At 37.6% G+C, this 17260-nt stretch overlaps 1 protein-coding gene across 3 annotated transcripts in view; it reads left to right on the top strand.

Moving 5' to 3' along the window:
- Nucleotides 1-17260, top strand: part of cdkal1 (CDKAL1 threonylcarbamoyladenosine tRNA methylthiotransferase) — a 541736-nt gene that overhangs the window by 13768 nt on the left and 510708 nt on the right. Inside the window, exons 1-2 of one of the 3 annotated variants that reach the window (XM_089117458.1) lie at nt 4562-4628; nt 10938-11098. In XM_089117458.1, the coding sequence (XP_088973584.1) occupies nt 10941-11098 (158 nt within the window). In that variant the 5' untranslated portion in view covers nt 4562-4628; nt 10938-10940. Of the gene's footprint in view, nt 1-4561; nt 4629-10937; nt 11099-16662; nt 16979-17260 lie in introns of those variants that run through there. The other 2 variants (XM_089117457.1, XM_089117459.1) reach the window with 2 other exon arrangements.

Genomic DNA, 17260 nt, shown 5'->3' with positions numbered 1-17260 from the left:
TAGCGTTCGGAGAACATGTAAATGGAACAGGCTAGCAAGTGCACGTCATTGCGTCATTACATCAGTGAAAGGTCCGCTTCGGCGCTGCAAAAATCATAGTGCTGGTGTACCGCACTGTTTAAATACACTTGACAGTCCTTATTTTGTCTTGTCAGTCCTCATAGAAATAAATAAATAAAGGGATAATGTATAACCAGGCGGTTGTTATAGTGAATACAACCCCGCAAACTCTAAAGCAGAGGGGTCTTGATCAGCCGGTTGTATTCGCTGTAACAACCGCCTCGCTATACATTTTCCCACTTATAACATGGCTACCTACCAAATAAATCAATAATTTGACACAAAATATTGATTTAAAAAGGAGTTTATTCATTCAAAAACGATTATATTACCGGGGTTAACAGAACCTCCATAGCAACATGATCTAACGTTAGCTGTTAAAACACATGCAAAATATGTGTAAAATATAAAATATGTGTGACCAACAAAAAAGGCTATGAAGTAAAAATTAAAAAGTTAATCACCAGTAAAAGGGAACAGCTTTAAATCCCCTCAACAAATTTGAGCCGATATGTTAAATAGTTTAACAAACATTAAATAAATGGCTAAACTGAAATTATACTTGCTTACATTTGAAAGATATTGCCGTTATCACTCCGACTCCGCTAACGGTCGACATTTTTTAGTTTTTGAACAAGATAGCAAAGCTGCGCATAGGATTGTGGGTGATTTAAGAGCGTGAAGGCTACACATATGCATCCTTTCCTGTGTATGGGATATTTTCCGAACGAAGGACTCAGTCCTTGGTTGAAATTCTGAGGATCCTCGACATTGGAACAGTACTTCGACGGACATCGATGACGTAGCATCCTCGAAATTCCGGCTTCCGAGGATCCTTCCTTGACATTGAGAAACGCCTATAGATAGCCTACATGCCTGGATGTCACATTTTAAATCCTATTCCTACCTGTTGGCTTTCAGCAATGCATGCAGTTATTTATCTGCTGTCGCATCAATTGACATGCCATCTCCTTTTCTCTCTTTCTTTTTCTATTTTTAGCCCCACAGCATTTTGTTTTATCCATCTTTTTCGACGACAACTCACTACTTGTACCTGCTCGCTTAGCGCTCACGGCTCCCCCGCCCGCTCGCGATATTACCCGCTCCCTTCTCCATGAGGGCGCCTACTCTAGCCTAGCTGTTAGTCCTCTAAAATTTTATATAACATTGAAGGAATGCAGAAATGATTTAGAAACGCACAACGGCAGCTACATATAGAAATACAATATAGCATATATATATATATATATATATATATATATTTTTTTTTTACCATCGCTTTGGCGCCCCCCATTGTGCTGCGCCCCTATGCGCCGCATATAGCGCATACCCACTTTTTGCGCCACTGGTTCCACGAGTTGTTTTATAGTTGCTTTCTTTCAGTTAAGCACACTCTTCACATACATCCCGAAAGAGCGGGTGTTAACAGGTTAAAGAAAACACTCTAAAATGCTACAAATCAAAGTGGAAGTAAACTCATTATAATAAAACAAACCCGCGATAGATCGGTCATCTTCTAGCCTGGCTGCGCCCTCCTACGCACTTCCGCTCAATTTCATTTCCCTTCAGCACTACGTCTGGGACTGCTGTGTATCCTTAGGTTTCCAGAAATCAATTTTTTGTAGGACCAATCAATCAGCGAATAGAGGGAGTGGCTGATAACGATGACGTTGATGTAAGCGCGTCAGTTTGAGTTCAGTAATAGCAGCGGAGAAAGACGTGAGAAAAGCTATTCGGTCCGTTGTTGGAAAAGAAACTGCCGAATATACAAAATTTAAAGCCGTATTGTTATCGTCTCACCTCTCCTCTTGTTGCACAAAGTTTGGAAGTTTGTGCTGGGCAGCTTGTGCACGATGACCGTGACATTTTGGACGGACGGTTTAGCCTGGTGTTCGCGGTGTTCGGAAGCCCCGAGTCCTAGCTGCTAAACTATTGTTGAAGATCCGCTCAGGAGTCATGTCAGTCGGTCATATTCCCAACTGTAAATCTACTGATTCTTGTGATGAATAGAACATTTTGAGCCCCTTTGTGTACTCGTGCGGGAGGTTGGTGTGTCAGTTTTACATGTTGTAAATCATACAAATTGGTTGTGATTTAAAAAAAAAAATAATTGTCATAAATAAAAATGTGATAACCCATACTTTGAAGATATTTGACTTTCACGACCACACGTTAGCGATTTGCTATGGCAGATCGTGAGTGACTTTGGGCAGATCTAATAGATTTGAACTTTAATAGTGAACCCGCCTACAAGGAAGGAAATATTTCTCAATTGTGTGGTTCCAGACTCTATGTGCAAATGAAATGTACTAGAGTCTGGTTGAACCAGGCTAGTCATCTTCCTCTTTGCGCAAGCATACTCACTCTGACTGAGCATGCGCGCTCACATTACAACATCACGCAGACAATAACGAATGCCATAGAAGAAGTAATCTTAAAGGCATATCAACATGTCATGTACACTACTGAACACTAGGTGGCCGTTACAGAGGTCCATCTTTTGGACATTCATCATATCGCATTGGTCTTCATTTCTTGTCCTCAAAACAGGGCACTAATCTGTTTATTTTTAAGTGTTTGTAGTATTATTTTATATGGAAATCAATTATTTATAATTCTTCTGACGAGAATAAAGTTAGGATTAATTAAAATTAAGGAAAATAAATATATTGATCTGAAATATAGCAAATTAATTTTAATTTATTAATTAAAAGGTACAATAACCAAACATATCTCAGTCCTTTTTTAAAAAATATTTTTATTAGTTTAATTAACAAACTAATTATATGAAACTGTTATCAGTACACTATAAATAAACTGGTTCTATGCCTTTATTAGTAAATTAAATCTAAGCCTTTATTAATATACTTTATTATTTAAAAACATACAAGGCTTAAGACATTTATAAAAATGCCTTCTATATTTCTTTTCACTCCACTGTACTCCACCACAGGCGACCGCACATACGTAATTGACAATTGGTTATTGTCATTTCACCATATTTTTGAACAGACAGTGTGTTTACTTGGAAATATTACTGTATATTTTCAGTTTTAATTTATATTTCCATCGTAAGTTTGGTCTTAAATTTAATTTAGAAGTGGTATTAAAAAGTCTTAAATTTAAATTGTTTATACCTGTAGCCACCCTGTACTTATTTTCCTCATTGTATATTAATAATATGACAATATCTGCTGTCAATATTGATTAAATGGGAGGGAAAGATAAAAGCTAAAAAGATAAAAGCACTTATGTTCATCTCATGAAGTGGTATTCTGGAACTGTGAATAAATTAGCAAAATAACAACAATAACAATAACATCTTCATTAAACAAAAAAGAGATTACTTTAGATAAAGTTTGATTTAATATGTACATACAGTAGCCTGCTGGTAAAAAGTCCATTAGTATGCTCTACAAGCCTGCATTTATTTGAACAAAAACACGGGAATATTCAGCAAGGTCACGAATTAGAGGTCTAAAACGAGAATTTTTAAAGAGAAATGTTGAAGATAATAAGAGAAGAGGAGCTTGAGTTTGTTGCACAGCCCTATTTGTTTGAACCCCAAGAGACGTCAAAGCTTATGGTGCGTTCTATTATTCATCTGTCTCGGAGATCCGAATTGGACGACAGACGTTGCCTTGCAGCACGCCCCCTTTCCTCGGATTTCTCCTCTCGGACGTCGGACGACCGTGAGGACACCGAGCAAGAATTCCGTTTTTGAATTCAAGATGGCTGTGACTTGTAAGAATGAATTGTTTTCATTGTTTTTGAACCGCTTTAGTATTTTAAATGACGATTATAATCACTCGTATTATTACTGTAGGTATGGGAATCGGTTGTTGTGAGTGCAATTACTAATGTTGCTAGCGTTGCTAACCAACAATATCCAACAAACTAAATCAAAACATCCCTTTTCAAACCCGTAAGTTTTGATAAGGTGTAGTCATAATATTTTTTTAATGTAAGTGCCTGGTACTCGGCCAGTGCTACCACTATAACAGCTTTCTGGGTGGCGTCCATTTTTTTTCTCCGACTCGGACACGCAAAACATAATAGAACGCTTGAAGTGTGGAAGTGACGTCAAATCTGAAGTCCGAGTCGGTTCGTTGGCTATAATAGAACGCACCATTACTGTACTCCTACATCCTATGTCATACATTGCGTCACAAGTTACTCTTTTGGCGTAAGAAGCCAGTAGTTCTGCAAGGCACTAGTTTGCTTTGCTTCACGAGGCCTTTAATAACCCCCTGGAGTCATATGGATTACTTTTATGATGAATGGATGCACTTTTATTTTTACTTTTATATATTTAAAAAAAATAAATAATAACTCTGATTGTGTTCGTATCTTTCGTTATTTTCAAAAGAGGATAGTCATATATACCTAGGAAGAGGTTGAGGAAATCATGGGATAATTTTCATTTTTGGCATTTTTTTCGCTAACCAGACAAGTTTTTTTTTTTTTTTTTCTATTATCGAAATCATTGGGGTACATCAACTGTCTGGTTACCAACTTCAAAATATATTCATTTGCACATTGTGTTCAGCAGAAGACTTTACTTGAGGGTGAGTAAATTACAGAATTATCATTTTTAAATAAACCTTTCCTTTAAAGCAGGGGTTCTCAAACATTTTGGTGCCAGGGACCCCTTTCAGGGGAAAAAAAATTCCAAGGACCCCCCTCATATTTATAACAGTTATTGAGCACAAAGTTAATGTGTGAGCGGCAAATGAAATATTTTTGCACAAAATGAATGGTCTCCACCCAGGGTACTATGCAGGAATTTCTAAATAGCCTACTGAGGTAACGAAAGTGATCTTGCTAGGAATCACTTAGTTAGGATCCCTCACTTAGGAATTTTTGATGTTCTTGATCTACACATGTGCATTTTAAGGTGTTTTAAGGCCCCACAATTGGATAACTGTAGATTTAGTAGAAGCATGTCAGTCAGTGGCATACTTTTTTTTTTTTTTTGTCAAGATGTCACGAAACACAATCACATATTCCAATCAGGAATGGCCTTAAAAGAGAAATGTTTCAATAATTAGGCCTATTCTGCACACAAATAAAGCCCATAAGCCTATAAATACAATGATAATGGCATTATGTTTAATAGGTGCGTGCGTTGTTAATTTGAGCTACTGTAATTAGCTAAAAAAAAACATACAGTAGCCTATATGTTAAATATATGAATCCATAATGTTAATCTCATGGGCACAGTATGTTTCTATTGACCTGCTTTTTCCTTTGTTAAAGTTGAGCATGATTAATACTTTGCAAACTGATTGTTTCAGTCGTTTTTTAAAACTTTTATCTAAAACAGCTGTTTAGTTTATGTTAATTTAAGGCCTACATCTTATCTCGCACTTTATGACCGTTGACTGAAACGTCGTGCGGGGAACTTTGAGTTCACTCCGACTCAAACATTTTGACATTGACGAGCTATCGTTGTTAGTCTGCTGAAGCACCTCAGACGAGAAGGTCAGTATCATCGCGATGTGCATCCTTGCAACCTCAGTTGTGGGTACGGCCCTGTCACTATGCACTTTTATTTTGATAATGATCAGACTTCTAATGTCAAATCTACAGTAGCAGTGCTAGAACTGACTATTGTGCGCGCACGCGAGACGCCGGCGCGCAATTACATGGGAATTTTTCCTCAGCAGTGGAAACAGGAATACTCTTATTTATGGTCATAGATAAGACAAGAGTGCATCATCCGAAACGGTAAAGTGTCCATTTTTATTTGTGTATAGGCTACATTATAAATGACTACAAAATGTCATGCCTTTTAAAAATACAGAAAAGAACCGGATGCGGGTTCATGCCGTCTCTCTGTCTCCTTTCTGGCGCACGTCCCGCAAAATCAACAGCAGCGAATCTACTTGACGCAAAGACATAGATTATCTGTCTATAGAAAACTTTAAGTGTCTACTTTGTATTGTTTTATGTTAAATGCTTTATATAAGTTACTTAGGAATAAACAGCATGTTTTCAGATGATAAAGAAAACATGACTCATAGCATGGAAAAAAACGTTAGGTTGTAAATTATTTCGCGGACCCCCTGGCTTTAGCTCGCGGACCCCCAGGGGTCCGCGGACCCCACTTTGAGAACCACTGCTTTAAAGGTTTAGTTCGGTGTTTTACACTTAAAGTCCCTGTAAAGTCAAAATTATGTATGTGTTCTGAGTTTGTCACACCACAGAAAAATGTGTTATTAGCCACCCAGCCAAATTTGAATGATAAAAAAGCCGGCAAGTACATAAAATAAGCTATCAAAGTCTTGAAAAAATGAGCAGTTATCTCTGTTCTCAAATGCTGGGGGCGTGTCCGCTGGTTGTGCTGAAACCATGCCCACTAGTGGGAAAGCTGTCGACGGTGATATTAAGTGATGCTGCTTTCGGGACGGGAGGCAGTGGCGTATCCAGGACATTTTTTGGGGGGGTGGCCAAGATGGGACACATAGCTAGAGCAGGGTGGCCATGGCATAGCGAAGTTAAATGAGTATATGTACGCAGCCGACCATGGTTCAAATCCCGGTCCTTTGCTGCATGTCACATCCTAATAACATGTATCAGTTGTCAGCTCATCATCTGTGTCACCTGTATTGTTACCTGAGTTTGCTTTACTAATTGAGGCACCATCTTGTGATTACATGAAAACACAGTAATCCAACAGGACAAACCAAAATGCTTAAAGATAGGACCTTATTAAAAAGTGTATCTGTAAAAGCAAAAGAAAAAAATAAATTTGTGAGGAAAAAAAAATATTTGTTGTCCTTTACATGCTTAGTTTATGTTATTATTTAGCTTAGATATAATTTGTTAGAGATACTGGAATTTGAATTTCTTAGTTTGTTCTTTGCCAGGAGTGTTTTTATTTAACCACAAGAGGGGACTTAAATAAGTAAAGCAAACACAGGTAACACAGAGAATGGCCTGATGACTGAATAATTTCATTAGGATGCCTTGTGATGTATGAAAATGTGCAAAAAGTGTTTTTCAACCCAGACAGTATTCATGTCCAAGGCCTTGATGAAAGTATAAATTGAAACGTTGGCTTTGATTCAGCATTAATAAGTTTTTAAAATCAAACAGTTAAGCCTCAATCATAAATAGTCAAGATGCTTCTTCATAATTTAACATATGCAGGGAACTACACTAACCTTTTCCACTGGTGGCACTTGCGCTACTAACTTTTTCAGTTACTGGCGCAAAACATGATTTGGTCGCACAAATTATTTATAGTAAGCCGCACTCTGGATAGTAATGAATAATAATGAAACTGCATTAGGGGTGGAACGGTACAGAAGTCACGGTTGGGTCGGGTTCATACCTTGGTTCAGACATTCAGACGGTTCGGTACGATTTCGGTACAATGGAGTCAAAAGCAAAACAAAAATGTTTTTATAAATGTCTTAAGCCTCGTATTTTTTAAGTTGTTTAAGTTTTATTAATAAAGGCATAGAACCAGTTTATTTGTAGTGCACTGACAATAGTTTTATATAATTAGTTTATTAATTAAATTAATAAAAAAGACAAAATGACCTTGATGTATGTTTGGTAATTGTACTTGAATGAATGTAAAATTAATTTGCAATATTTCAGATCAATATATTTGTTTTCCTTAATTTTAACTAACCCTAACTTTATTCTCATCTGAATTATAAATACATGATTTCCGTATAAAATAATTACCATTAAAACACATTTTATTTTCTTTTTTAATCAATGTAGAATCATACGCAGGACTGTTGGAAAGCTGTGATGACAATAAAATGATAGCTTATAAATATATCTCTGGTTGTTTCTGTTCCACAACATTTTGTATGTCATGTTTGGGGTGTGGGATGAAGAGAGGGATATTTTCAGTAATTATTTAATAAAACATTTAATTTATCTTAGTGTGTAGTATTAGCCAATCAGGTGTCATGACGCGAATCACGCGTCTATGATTATGAAAAAAACTAACGTTAGTCTAAAAAACTGCTAGTGATCATATAACGTTAGTCGATGTCAATATCAGCGCTAGCAATATAATTAGTTAGCTCATGGCAGAGTTTATCAGCCGAACACCAGACCGCAAATCTATACCTTTGATGTAAGGAAGAGACACGGTGTCTTACATCTCTGCATTTTTAAACACCCCTTAAACCACAGAGCATTAAATAAGTCACAGCTTGTTTTTGTGTTTTAAATTAAATCTAGACTGTCGCACTATATTTCACACACTGGTTGGCAAAAAATATAACATTAGCTATATTGAACACACACATCTGCAAAAAACGTCATCAGTCTTCCAGAAAATAACGTTTTATATTTCATGGCGGTGTATGAGTGGAAATAAGGTATGGCCCCTTTAAGAGCTGCGCACGTCCTCTTTACCGTCTGCACTCTTTCAGGATGCTAATCTAGCTAGTACAGTGTAGTTCGACTTTTTCAGTTTTCCTACACATTCACAGGGAATTACGATTTAACTAAACATTAAATTACCATACCTCTCAAACTACTGATTCCTGCGTTTTTATCGTTGTATTTGTTGCTGTTGTAACTGTGACCATCCACCTGTTTCACAGAGCAGCAGCAGCAGCCAGCGTGTGCATCTCATTAGTAACCTGACCTGCATGGCCAAACGTCCGCTAAGCAGAAATCAGCTCTCACAGCCTCAGTACGACTATTACTGTGTTATTTAAAAATGTAAAACTGGACATAAATCGGTTGATCAGCTGTCACCATTGATTGACAGCATTTCTCTTGTTTCTTGTGTTGACAAACTTGACCAACTACCTATCAGATCTGGGGTGGCCACAGGGGTGGCCAATGAGCAGGCCACCCCCTAGAATCGCCAATGACGGGAGGATGAACGCTGAGCCCCGTTCACCAGTAACAGCGGATTATCAGTGAATCCCAGTTGTCTTTGAGGAAAGTTTATAAAACGATCCCATGTAAAATGATCACTACAGAGGCGGGCGTTGTTATATGTTTTAGCAATACATTTCTAACATTTATAATTTGTTTTGAATTTTTTTGTAGAATTGCCTTTACAGAGACTTTAAAGCCCTTTTTTTAAGATCGTTTCTTATGAAATAGAACGGTTAAGATTAAAATTTGGACATGCTATCATAGTTTTTGTCCAACTCCATTGACTTGACTCAAGCTACGATAAAACCTGTTTCAAGCGTATTGTTGATGTTTCGTCCCTACTAGTGAATATACCATAACTGTTTATCCACCGTCATCGGTGGCCCTGCTTACTAGCCTGCGCATTCACGCAGCAGAGAGCAAGGGGGTGGGACCTGTAAGTTGTGCTTGTTCAAATAATCAGGCTAAAGGCCCGTACACACCGGGACGAATATCAGTGTGCGTAATTCGTCAGCGTTTTTCAACGCGTTTTTTGTTTTCACACCCAAGCGTTTTTCGCTGACGATGAGCTGAGTGAACATGCAAATTCATTCCCTGACATTAGATGGCGCTTAATGTAAAACAGAAATAATAATAATAGAATACTATACTAGGGTGATCATATTCATGTCTCAATGTTTTATTATGACAGATAGAAAAAATTAATGAAATAATGATAGAAATAATGTCTTCTGTATTAGAAAAATAAATATATAAATAAAATAACTAAAAGAAATGCCTCCAAATGTAACAAAGAATAGCTCTCACAAACTTACAAAAACGAACTAACAAAATCTATTTATATCTTTAGTTTTCATTCTCTTTATCTTGTTTTTCTTCCTCGTCCACCTTGTTTGCCCATCTATATTTTGCTGTAGAACTGATCTTTGATCAGTTAAAGATCTTTGATCTTCATCACTTAAAAACAGTCAGGACAGGACGTGGAAACAGGACATGTGTAACGCAAAGTTGAGATGTTGCCCAGAGATAAAAACATAGCACTAGTTGTCGGATGAACAGATGCACGAGAGACGAGAGTTGTCGTATTTCCCCGCGTTTAATAAAACCACTCAAACGTCACACTCGTCCTCCTCATGGGGATCGAGCGAGGAAAAAAAAAAACACAAACAAACATCTGGTCACAATAGAAAAATAAAATAAAAGAAAGAATAGAAAGTGTCGGCAGAGCGGTTATCTCCTCTCCTCACTTGTCAAAATCTAACTGACATTACGCACACTATGCGCAGTTCTCATCTCAACTCAGATTTCTATAAAGCACAAAGTGACCGTTTTACACATGTCCTGGGAAAACAGGACTGTTGGTCACCCTATACTATACTATTATTACAGAAATACTAATATAAATATTATCTTATAGATCTTTATGCTCCGAGACCAGCAGCTCAACATTCATCTTGCCCATAGGTAACTTATCTTATCTCTTCTTCGCCGTATGTGTGCTCGGCAAGACCGTTTTGTGTTTGAGCGCCCTCAAGTTGTGTTTTACTGTAACTTCAGAAGTACCAGACACGTGAGCAAACCCGCCAATCTCGTTGGTCGGATAGGTTTTGACGCGGCGCGTCAAACCAAAAAAACGAACCCGAGGCCTTTTTTTAAAAAATGACGCTTTTACGCGTGGCGTTTTTCGCGTCGGTGTGAACACTCACATTGGCGCCCATTGTTTAGTCACGAGGCGTTAAACGTCGACGAATAACGCGCGCGAAATTTGTCCCGGTGTGAACAGGCCTTAAGTCAACGTTTTCTCAACTCCCTATTGCAGCTTTAATAAACCTTTAAAAAATCAAATAAAAAGTAGCGACATTATGTTCTTTCGATATTTTGTCCCACCCCTAATAGACTGTATGCTATATTTTTTGTTTTTCATTATTATTTGTTATTATTTGTTATTATATTTGTGTTTCCTTATAAAAAGTAACTGTTTATTTTTAATCTAGTGCATTTGTTTTCATTAGATCATGCCGTCTGCTTGTGACTCTCTTGTTGATGATATCGAGGATATGGTAACCTCCAATGACCCTACACCCCATGAGCGCCAGTTTGCCAGGGGAAGCATTGTGCCTCGTGCACGCAAGCACAAGCAACAGCCTGTAGGAGAAGAGCTTCTGGCAGACAGGTCAGAAACACAACTGTCACATGCACTTACACTTTGTTCCTCTGCTCTCCTTAAACTAACACTATCAAAGGTATTGTCAAGATTTCACAGACCTATTAGTGCGCTCAGGTTCTGTTGTGATGAAGTCATGTTGGACATCTTTTCTGCTGAGTTTCTATCTATTTTTAATGCAAATATTGTGTCTGTATGCAAGCATTCAGCCATGACACACAATAAAGGTGGATTCCCACAGGATAATGTGCATAATGTTGTTTATGGGCATTTTGCCTTAAAAGTTACCTTAAATACATTTAGACAGAAAACATGACGGGTCTTCAGGATCTTTCCTGGATCTCCTTGCATACAGATAGAAAGCGACTTCTGCACTCTCACGATAATGAGAGCTATCATGAGAGCGCAGAGCTCCATCAGTGAGCTCACACTGGAAACAAAAGAAGCTTGCGTTTAAGTGATATTAACTCTTTCCCCGCCAGCGTTTTAAAAAAAAGTTGCCAGCCACCGCCAGGGTTTTTGACGATTTTCGCTAAATTTGAATGCCCCGCTGAATATTTTCTTCCATGAATATATGAAGATGATATATATAAAAATAAAGATCTGAGCCTCTGCTTTTAGGCAAAAAAAAACGTTTTTATTTTATCTTCATCTGTTCTTTTTTTATTGCCTCTTGAACAGAGGTAGGTTTTGTCAAAAACACAACATTTTGGACAAAAAACTGAGAAAAAGGTATTTTTATCAAACAAGTGCATTTAAAAGCAGAATACATTCAGATGTTGTTTCCTTCATATATAAAACTTTCCAAAATAAATTAAAAACATAAAATAAATGTAAAATATATCAAATTTCCCAGGATGTAAGGGAAATGTAACTTTTGCAATAAAACTTCTGCCTCTGCCTCTCTGTGTTACATGTGAATAATGAATAATTGGAATTACAATAAACAGGCCTAGACACACACACACACACACATACACACAAATACATATTACAATGTGGTAAATGTGCACAAAGAGAGAAATAATTTGACAATTACACCTTCATATTTAGACAGCCACACATAAATGCCTGCACACACACATACATATTATAGTGTCATAATATTATACGATCTATCTGCGGCACGTCCATGGCTAGAACTTTCTGTGACAACATGTGCATCTCTCTCACTGACTACTTCGTCCCGATCAGATTCAGAATGATCAAATAAAGAGTGATCGGACTCCGAGTCCATTAACCTCCAGTACTTCAGCCATATACCTCTGCATTGTCTGTCTGATACATTCTCACTACTCCACTGTTTGAGACGATTGCAATCTGTTTCTCTGATCAAAGAGTTGCGCAATCATTCAGGACATGCGCGCGGGTCTTCCTTACCGTATACCACCTAAAACACGGATACCCGGAAAATTCCGTGTTTGGCGCAGATGCGTTTTTTCATTAAACACGGAAAATTCCGTGTTTGGCGGGGAAAGAGTTAAGCTGATTTCTGTTTGACTAATACTCAATGCTGCTGCTGAAAAAAAAACACTCAATGGGAATAGACCCATTTTTTATGATTAGTCACAACTAATCAATTTTTCAACTAATTGTGCAACTTTAAATAATCATTGAATGAGCTGATGTTAAACACTGCAACCATGAACACCAAGATGCTAATGTAACAAATCCAATAAAATCACTGAGATGCATCACATTGATCATGTGAAGGTGAATCAAAAACAACTGATAATGCTATGTGTGTAGCATCCTTGTTTGGATCATGATTGAACTAAAGAAGAACTTTAGATCAGTTCACAGCACGTGCTGCTTGAACCGAGGTGCTGATCTGGCACCTCATATTTAAGAATGTCATTTATTGTTGGAAATTTCGTAATAAAATCGTTGAGGAACAGTTGGAGGAGATTAGAAAATCAAGTTCTTTGAAAGCAAGAATATGTACCTTTCAGACTGAAAATGTGGTGGCCTGTCATACCCTTCCATGAAGGAACAGCGGGATGAAGCCTGCCATAGCAGTTCGGTTTGTGAACTGAACTGAAGCAGGCAAAGAAGCTGAAGGCAACAGTGGTGAACCTGAACGAACATCTTACAAAAAAGAATGCAGACATCGTAAGACACGCACGCACTCTGAGGAAACAAGATACAAGGCTATGGACATGAAAGTGCAGAGTGATGACACGGCTAAATGGAACACCTGAAGAAGCCAAAGTACTGACAACAAGAAAACTTAAAGAACTGGACCAGTACGGATAAGTGAGGACTTCGAAGAGGAATATCCATGTAAAAATAAGTCTGAAACGTGGCTACAAGGGAGGACTGTGCAGAAGGAATACCATATTCATACGGATCATCAATATAAATGATGGACCTTGGTCAGGACATATTGTTTCCATTTAGAGATATTGACGATGTAGAGTTGGTGAATATATTTATAAGCACTGTGTGTCTGGCCATTTACAAAGTCACTAAGTACGAAAAATTTAATTTTAAAACGTTCAATCACACAAATCTAAAAAGTGCCAGTTTAACACATTTAATGTGATTGCTGTGTGATTAAAATTATGTCATTGACTATAGAAAATATTTTTGGAAATGCTTAGAAATCGGCTAAATCGACTTGAAAGATCTAAAAATATAATTATTAGTTTTTGTATAGAACACCAGGAACATGTATTGATACATTTATGGATAAATTAGTAGGTGTGTTAGATAAAGGGAATGTGAAAAAGGTAAAAATTATATGTGGAGATTTTAAAGGAGAACTCCGGCGCAAAATGAACCTTTGATATAATAACACATTGGTACCTAGTCAACCGTTCTCTGAGATTTGTTTTCATGATAATCGAATGTAAAGAGCTATCTCTAAAAACTGTTTAGCATGTCCTCTAGTATATGGGGGCATATAAGTACAGAGAAATCGCTAGTTAATACCACTAACATGGCTCAAAATAGCCCCACACTTACACAGTAACATAATGAGGGTCCCTACATGCAAAACAAAGTATTGAGAACTTTGTAAGTGTGCAGAACGTTTAATAAGAAGAAGTTCATACAGTTCAGAAGTTTGCTGAACTTCATACAGTTCAGCTCACTTGGCACGTCGTTCGTGGTTCAACTTATCGAGACTGTTTTCCAAAGATGCCTGTTTACGCGAAGTGGACTGTCTTTATAAATCAATCATTTTTAATAGGTATATTTCCAAATAATATGAAAACAGCTAAAGGTATTCCTATTTTTAAAAGTGGAGATGTGGATGTTTTAAAAGTTTAAAATTACCTATTAATTACTGGTAATTACATTAATTATGTTCTTCAAAGTATGTGTTTGTAGATTTGTATGACATTTAGTTTTTTTACTAAAACAAATTGTGTTTTCACACTTTTATTTATGATTTTATTATTATTTATTTTTTTATTACAACAACTTTTAATTATTTACAACATGTAAAACTGACACACAAACCAATGCTCCTGCATGAAAACAGTGTTCTATTCATCACAAGAATCACTAAATTCACTGTTCGGAATCTGAGTTACTGACATGACTCCTGAGTGCATCTTCAACAACAGTTCAGCAGCCAGGACTCGGGGCTTCCGAACACCAGGCTAAAGCATCCGTCCAAAATGTCACGGTTATCGTGCACGCAGAGCTGCCCAGCACAAACTCCAAATTTTCTGCATCCTTCACTTCGTCCTCCGTTAGTGCAAGAGACGAATACAACTTAGGGGAGACGAATACAACTATCGGCTTTGCATCCCTATCATTCGCCTTAGCTAACTCATTCACCACTAGCTCCGGCTTTAAATTCTGTATATTCGGCAGTTTTCCAACAACGGACCGAATAGCTTTTCTCACATTTTTCTCCGCTGCCACTACTGAACTCAAACTGACACGCTACATCAACGTCATCATTCTCAGCCACTCCCTCTCTTCGCTGATTGGTCCTACAAAAAATTTATTTCTGGAAACTTAAGAATATACAGCAGTCCCAGACGTAGTACTGAAGGAAAATGAAATTGAGCGGAAGTGCGTAGGAGGGCGCATCCAGGCTATATGTGTAGGTTTACTTAAAGATTTTTTTTTTTTTTTTTTTTTTTTTTTTTAACATTTGTGAGCCAACCAAAATGTAATAGAAAGAATGACACATTGACTGTCCACCACAGTTGCCTCTATCAGCCTGTAGGCTAAATTGTGTGTGGTAGAGTTGGGTCCGATTTGGCGCGTCATGCGCATTCTCGTCTACTTGGGCTTCCGTACGGCAGCTATTAGTAAGCCGTGGCAATCGCTAGCAGTAGTGTTTCATATGGACTCTGTGGACGGAAAGAAGCGACCAGCCTCCAGCACAATCCAGACACCCAAGGAAACTCCTCTTAAGTAAAAAAAAAAAAAAAAGCCTTATCTATCCATAATAGAGAGTGGCCGGCGTCGGGCAAAGACGAGTCAACATCAAAGCGGCATTTGATTCTTGGAGGGAGCTTCGGTCAGCGCTGGGTATAAAAACAGACCCCGTGCTGTCAAACAATAACCTTACAGTACTCTAATTTTTCTTACCTCTGTAAACATGCTGGTGAATCTCAATGAGCCATCTGTGGTTGCTGCGGCTACTTTTGGTTGCTGTGGTCGTGCTCATACGAGCTTGCATGCTGAGAACGAGCATGAGATTGGCTGCAGTTTCTCTAATGGCCACTGGTGTCAGTAACGGTTAGAAATTTTAGAACTTACGCAATGCTCCTTTATGCCTGGCTCACACTACAGGAGTTTTAAAATCCTAACCGATTTTGATATCTGGTTGCAGCTCACGCTTAAGACTTAATTCCCTCAAATCTTAAACAAGCTCACACTACAAGATTTGAAAATGGCGGTGCATCACACTCTACACAATGTTATTAAGATTATCGTGCCAGAGGATGCGACTCGTGATCTCACGCAGCAGATCGGAAGCAGAAAAGAGGATGTAAACAAAATATCTGTCCTTTCATATCAAGTCTCAATTTTTTTTCTTCAGTCTCAAAAATCAAAATATTTTTAATCATCCTTTTAACATTAAGGTTAGGCTATTTCTAATGAATGGTGTCAGCTCTGGTCAATACAATGAAAAAATGCCCTTGATCTCTATGAAGTGAAGCATCAGCTTCGCGTTACCCATGTGCCATATTGTTGCTGAGCTGAGGCTTGTAAAGTGGAGCTCAAAGTTGAAATTAAAAATTTAAATAAATATCAGCTTGTTTCATTACATCTATATTTAAAATAAATTTCCATTGAATGCATAGTTTGACTCACTCAAAGACAGTCCCTTGTCGCCACCTAGTGGCGTAACAATGTAACTGGACTGAGCAAGCCTGTCTAACATGCAGAGACGAGCAATGCTGAGTGGTAAAATATCAGCAGAAAGTCTTTAGTAAAGTGATATTCGAGGATAGAAACTAACTGTTATATAAAAATGGCCTAAAAAGCTTATTGTCAGGTTTATATTCTGTTATTATATTATGTGGACCGGCCCTTATTTTGACATTGTCTCTTCTGTTTACTCCACTTCATTTCAATGCCCTTTTTAGTTTTGGTTTCATTACTGAACATACTCGTCTTTGTGCCTGCTGACCACAGCGTAGCACTTATTTATTTAGCAATAAATAAATAAAGATAATACCGCATCTCGCTGTTGAGTCACTCAAAATTACAACAATGGAAATTCCTTCACCACGACTTGTTTCTTATTGGCTAGACAGTACTGACCGGTAATCTTGCTCATCCCGATAAATATCAAACATATTTGATATGATCGGGGTGAGCCTGATTTGTGCGAGAGTAGATCGGGAGCTGCAAGATTAGATCTGTGAAAGCCTCGCATTACCAGATAATCTGCGCTGAACATCGGAAACAATCAAGGTAATCAAGATTTTTTTCTCTGATACTCGTGAGAGGAAAATCGGGGGCAGAGATCAGCCTAAAACTCCTGTAGTGTGAGCCAGGCATTAATCAAATCTTACTAATCAAACCTATAATTTTGTGATTGTTAGTTACACTGATTAAATATAGCCATCTAGTGGATAAAGTTTGGAAATAAATGTTTGACAGTGTGGACCATGTCAGATCTACAACAATATAATCAATTAATCTATTAAATAATCTTTTAAACGTTCTCAAAGATGACTGCTTTACAGTATAGAT

The sequence above is a fragment of the Pimephales promelas genome, chromosome 12, assembly GCF_988280905.1.
Source record: "Pimephales promelas chromosome 12, fPimPro1.hap1.1, whole genome shotgun sequence".
NCBI lineage: Eukaryota > Metazoa > Chordata > Actinopteri > Cypriniformes > Leuciscidae > Pimephales > Pimephales promelas.
This window is presented reverse-complemented; position numbering and strand designations above follow the sequence as displayed.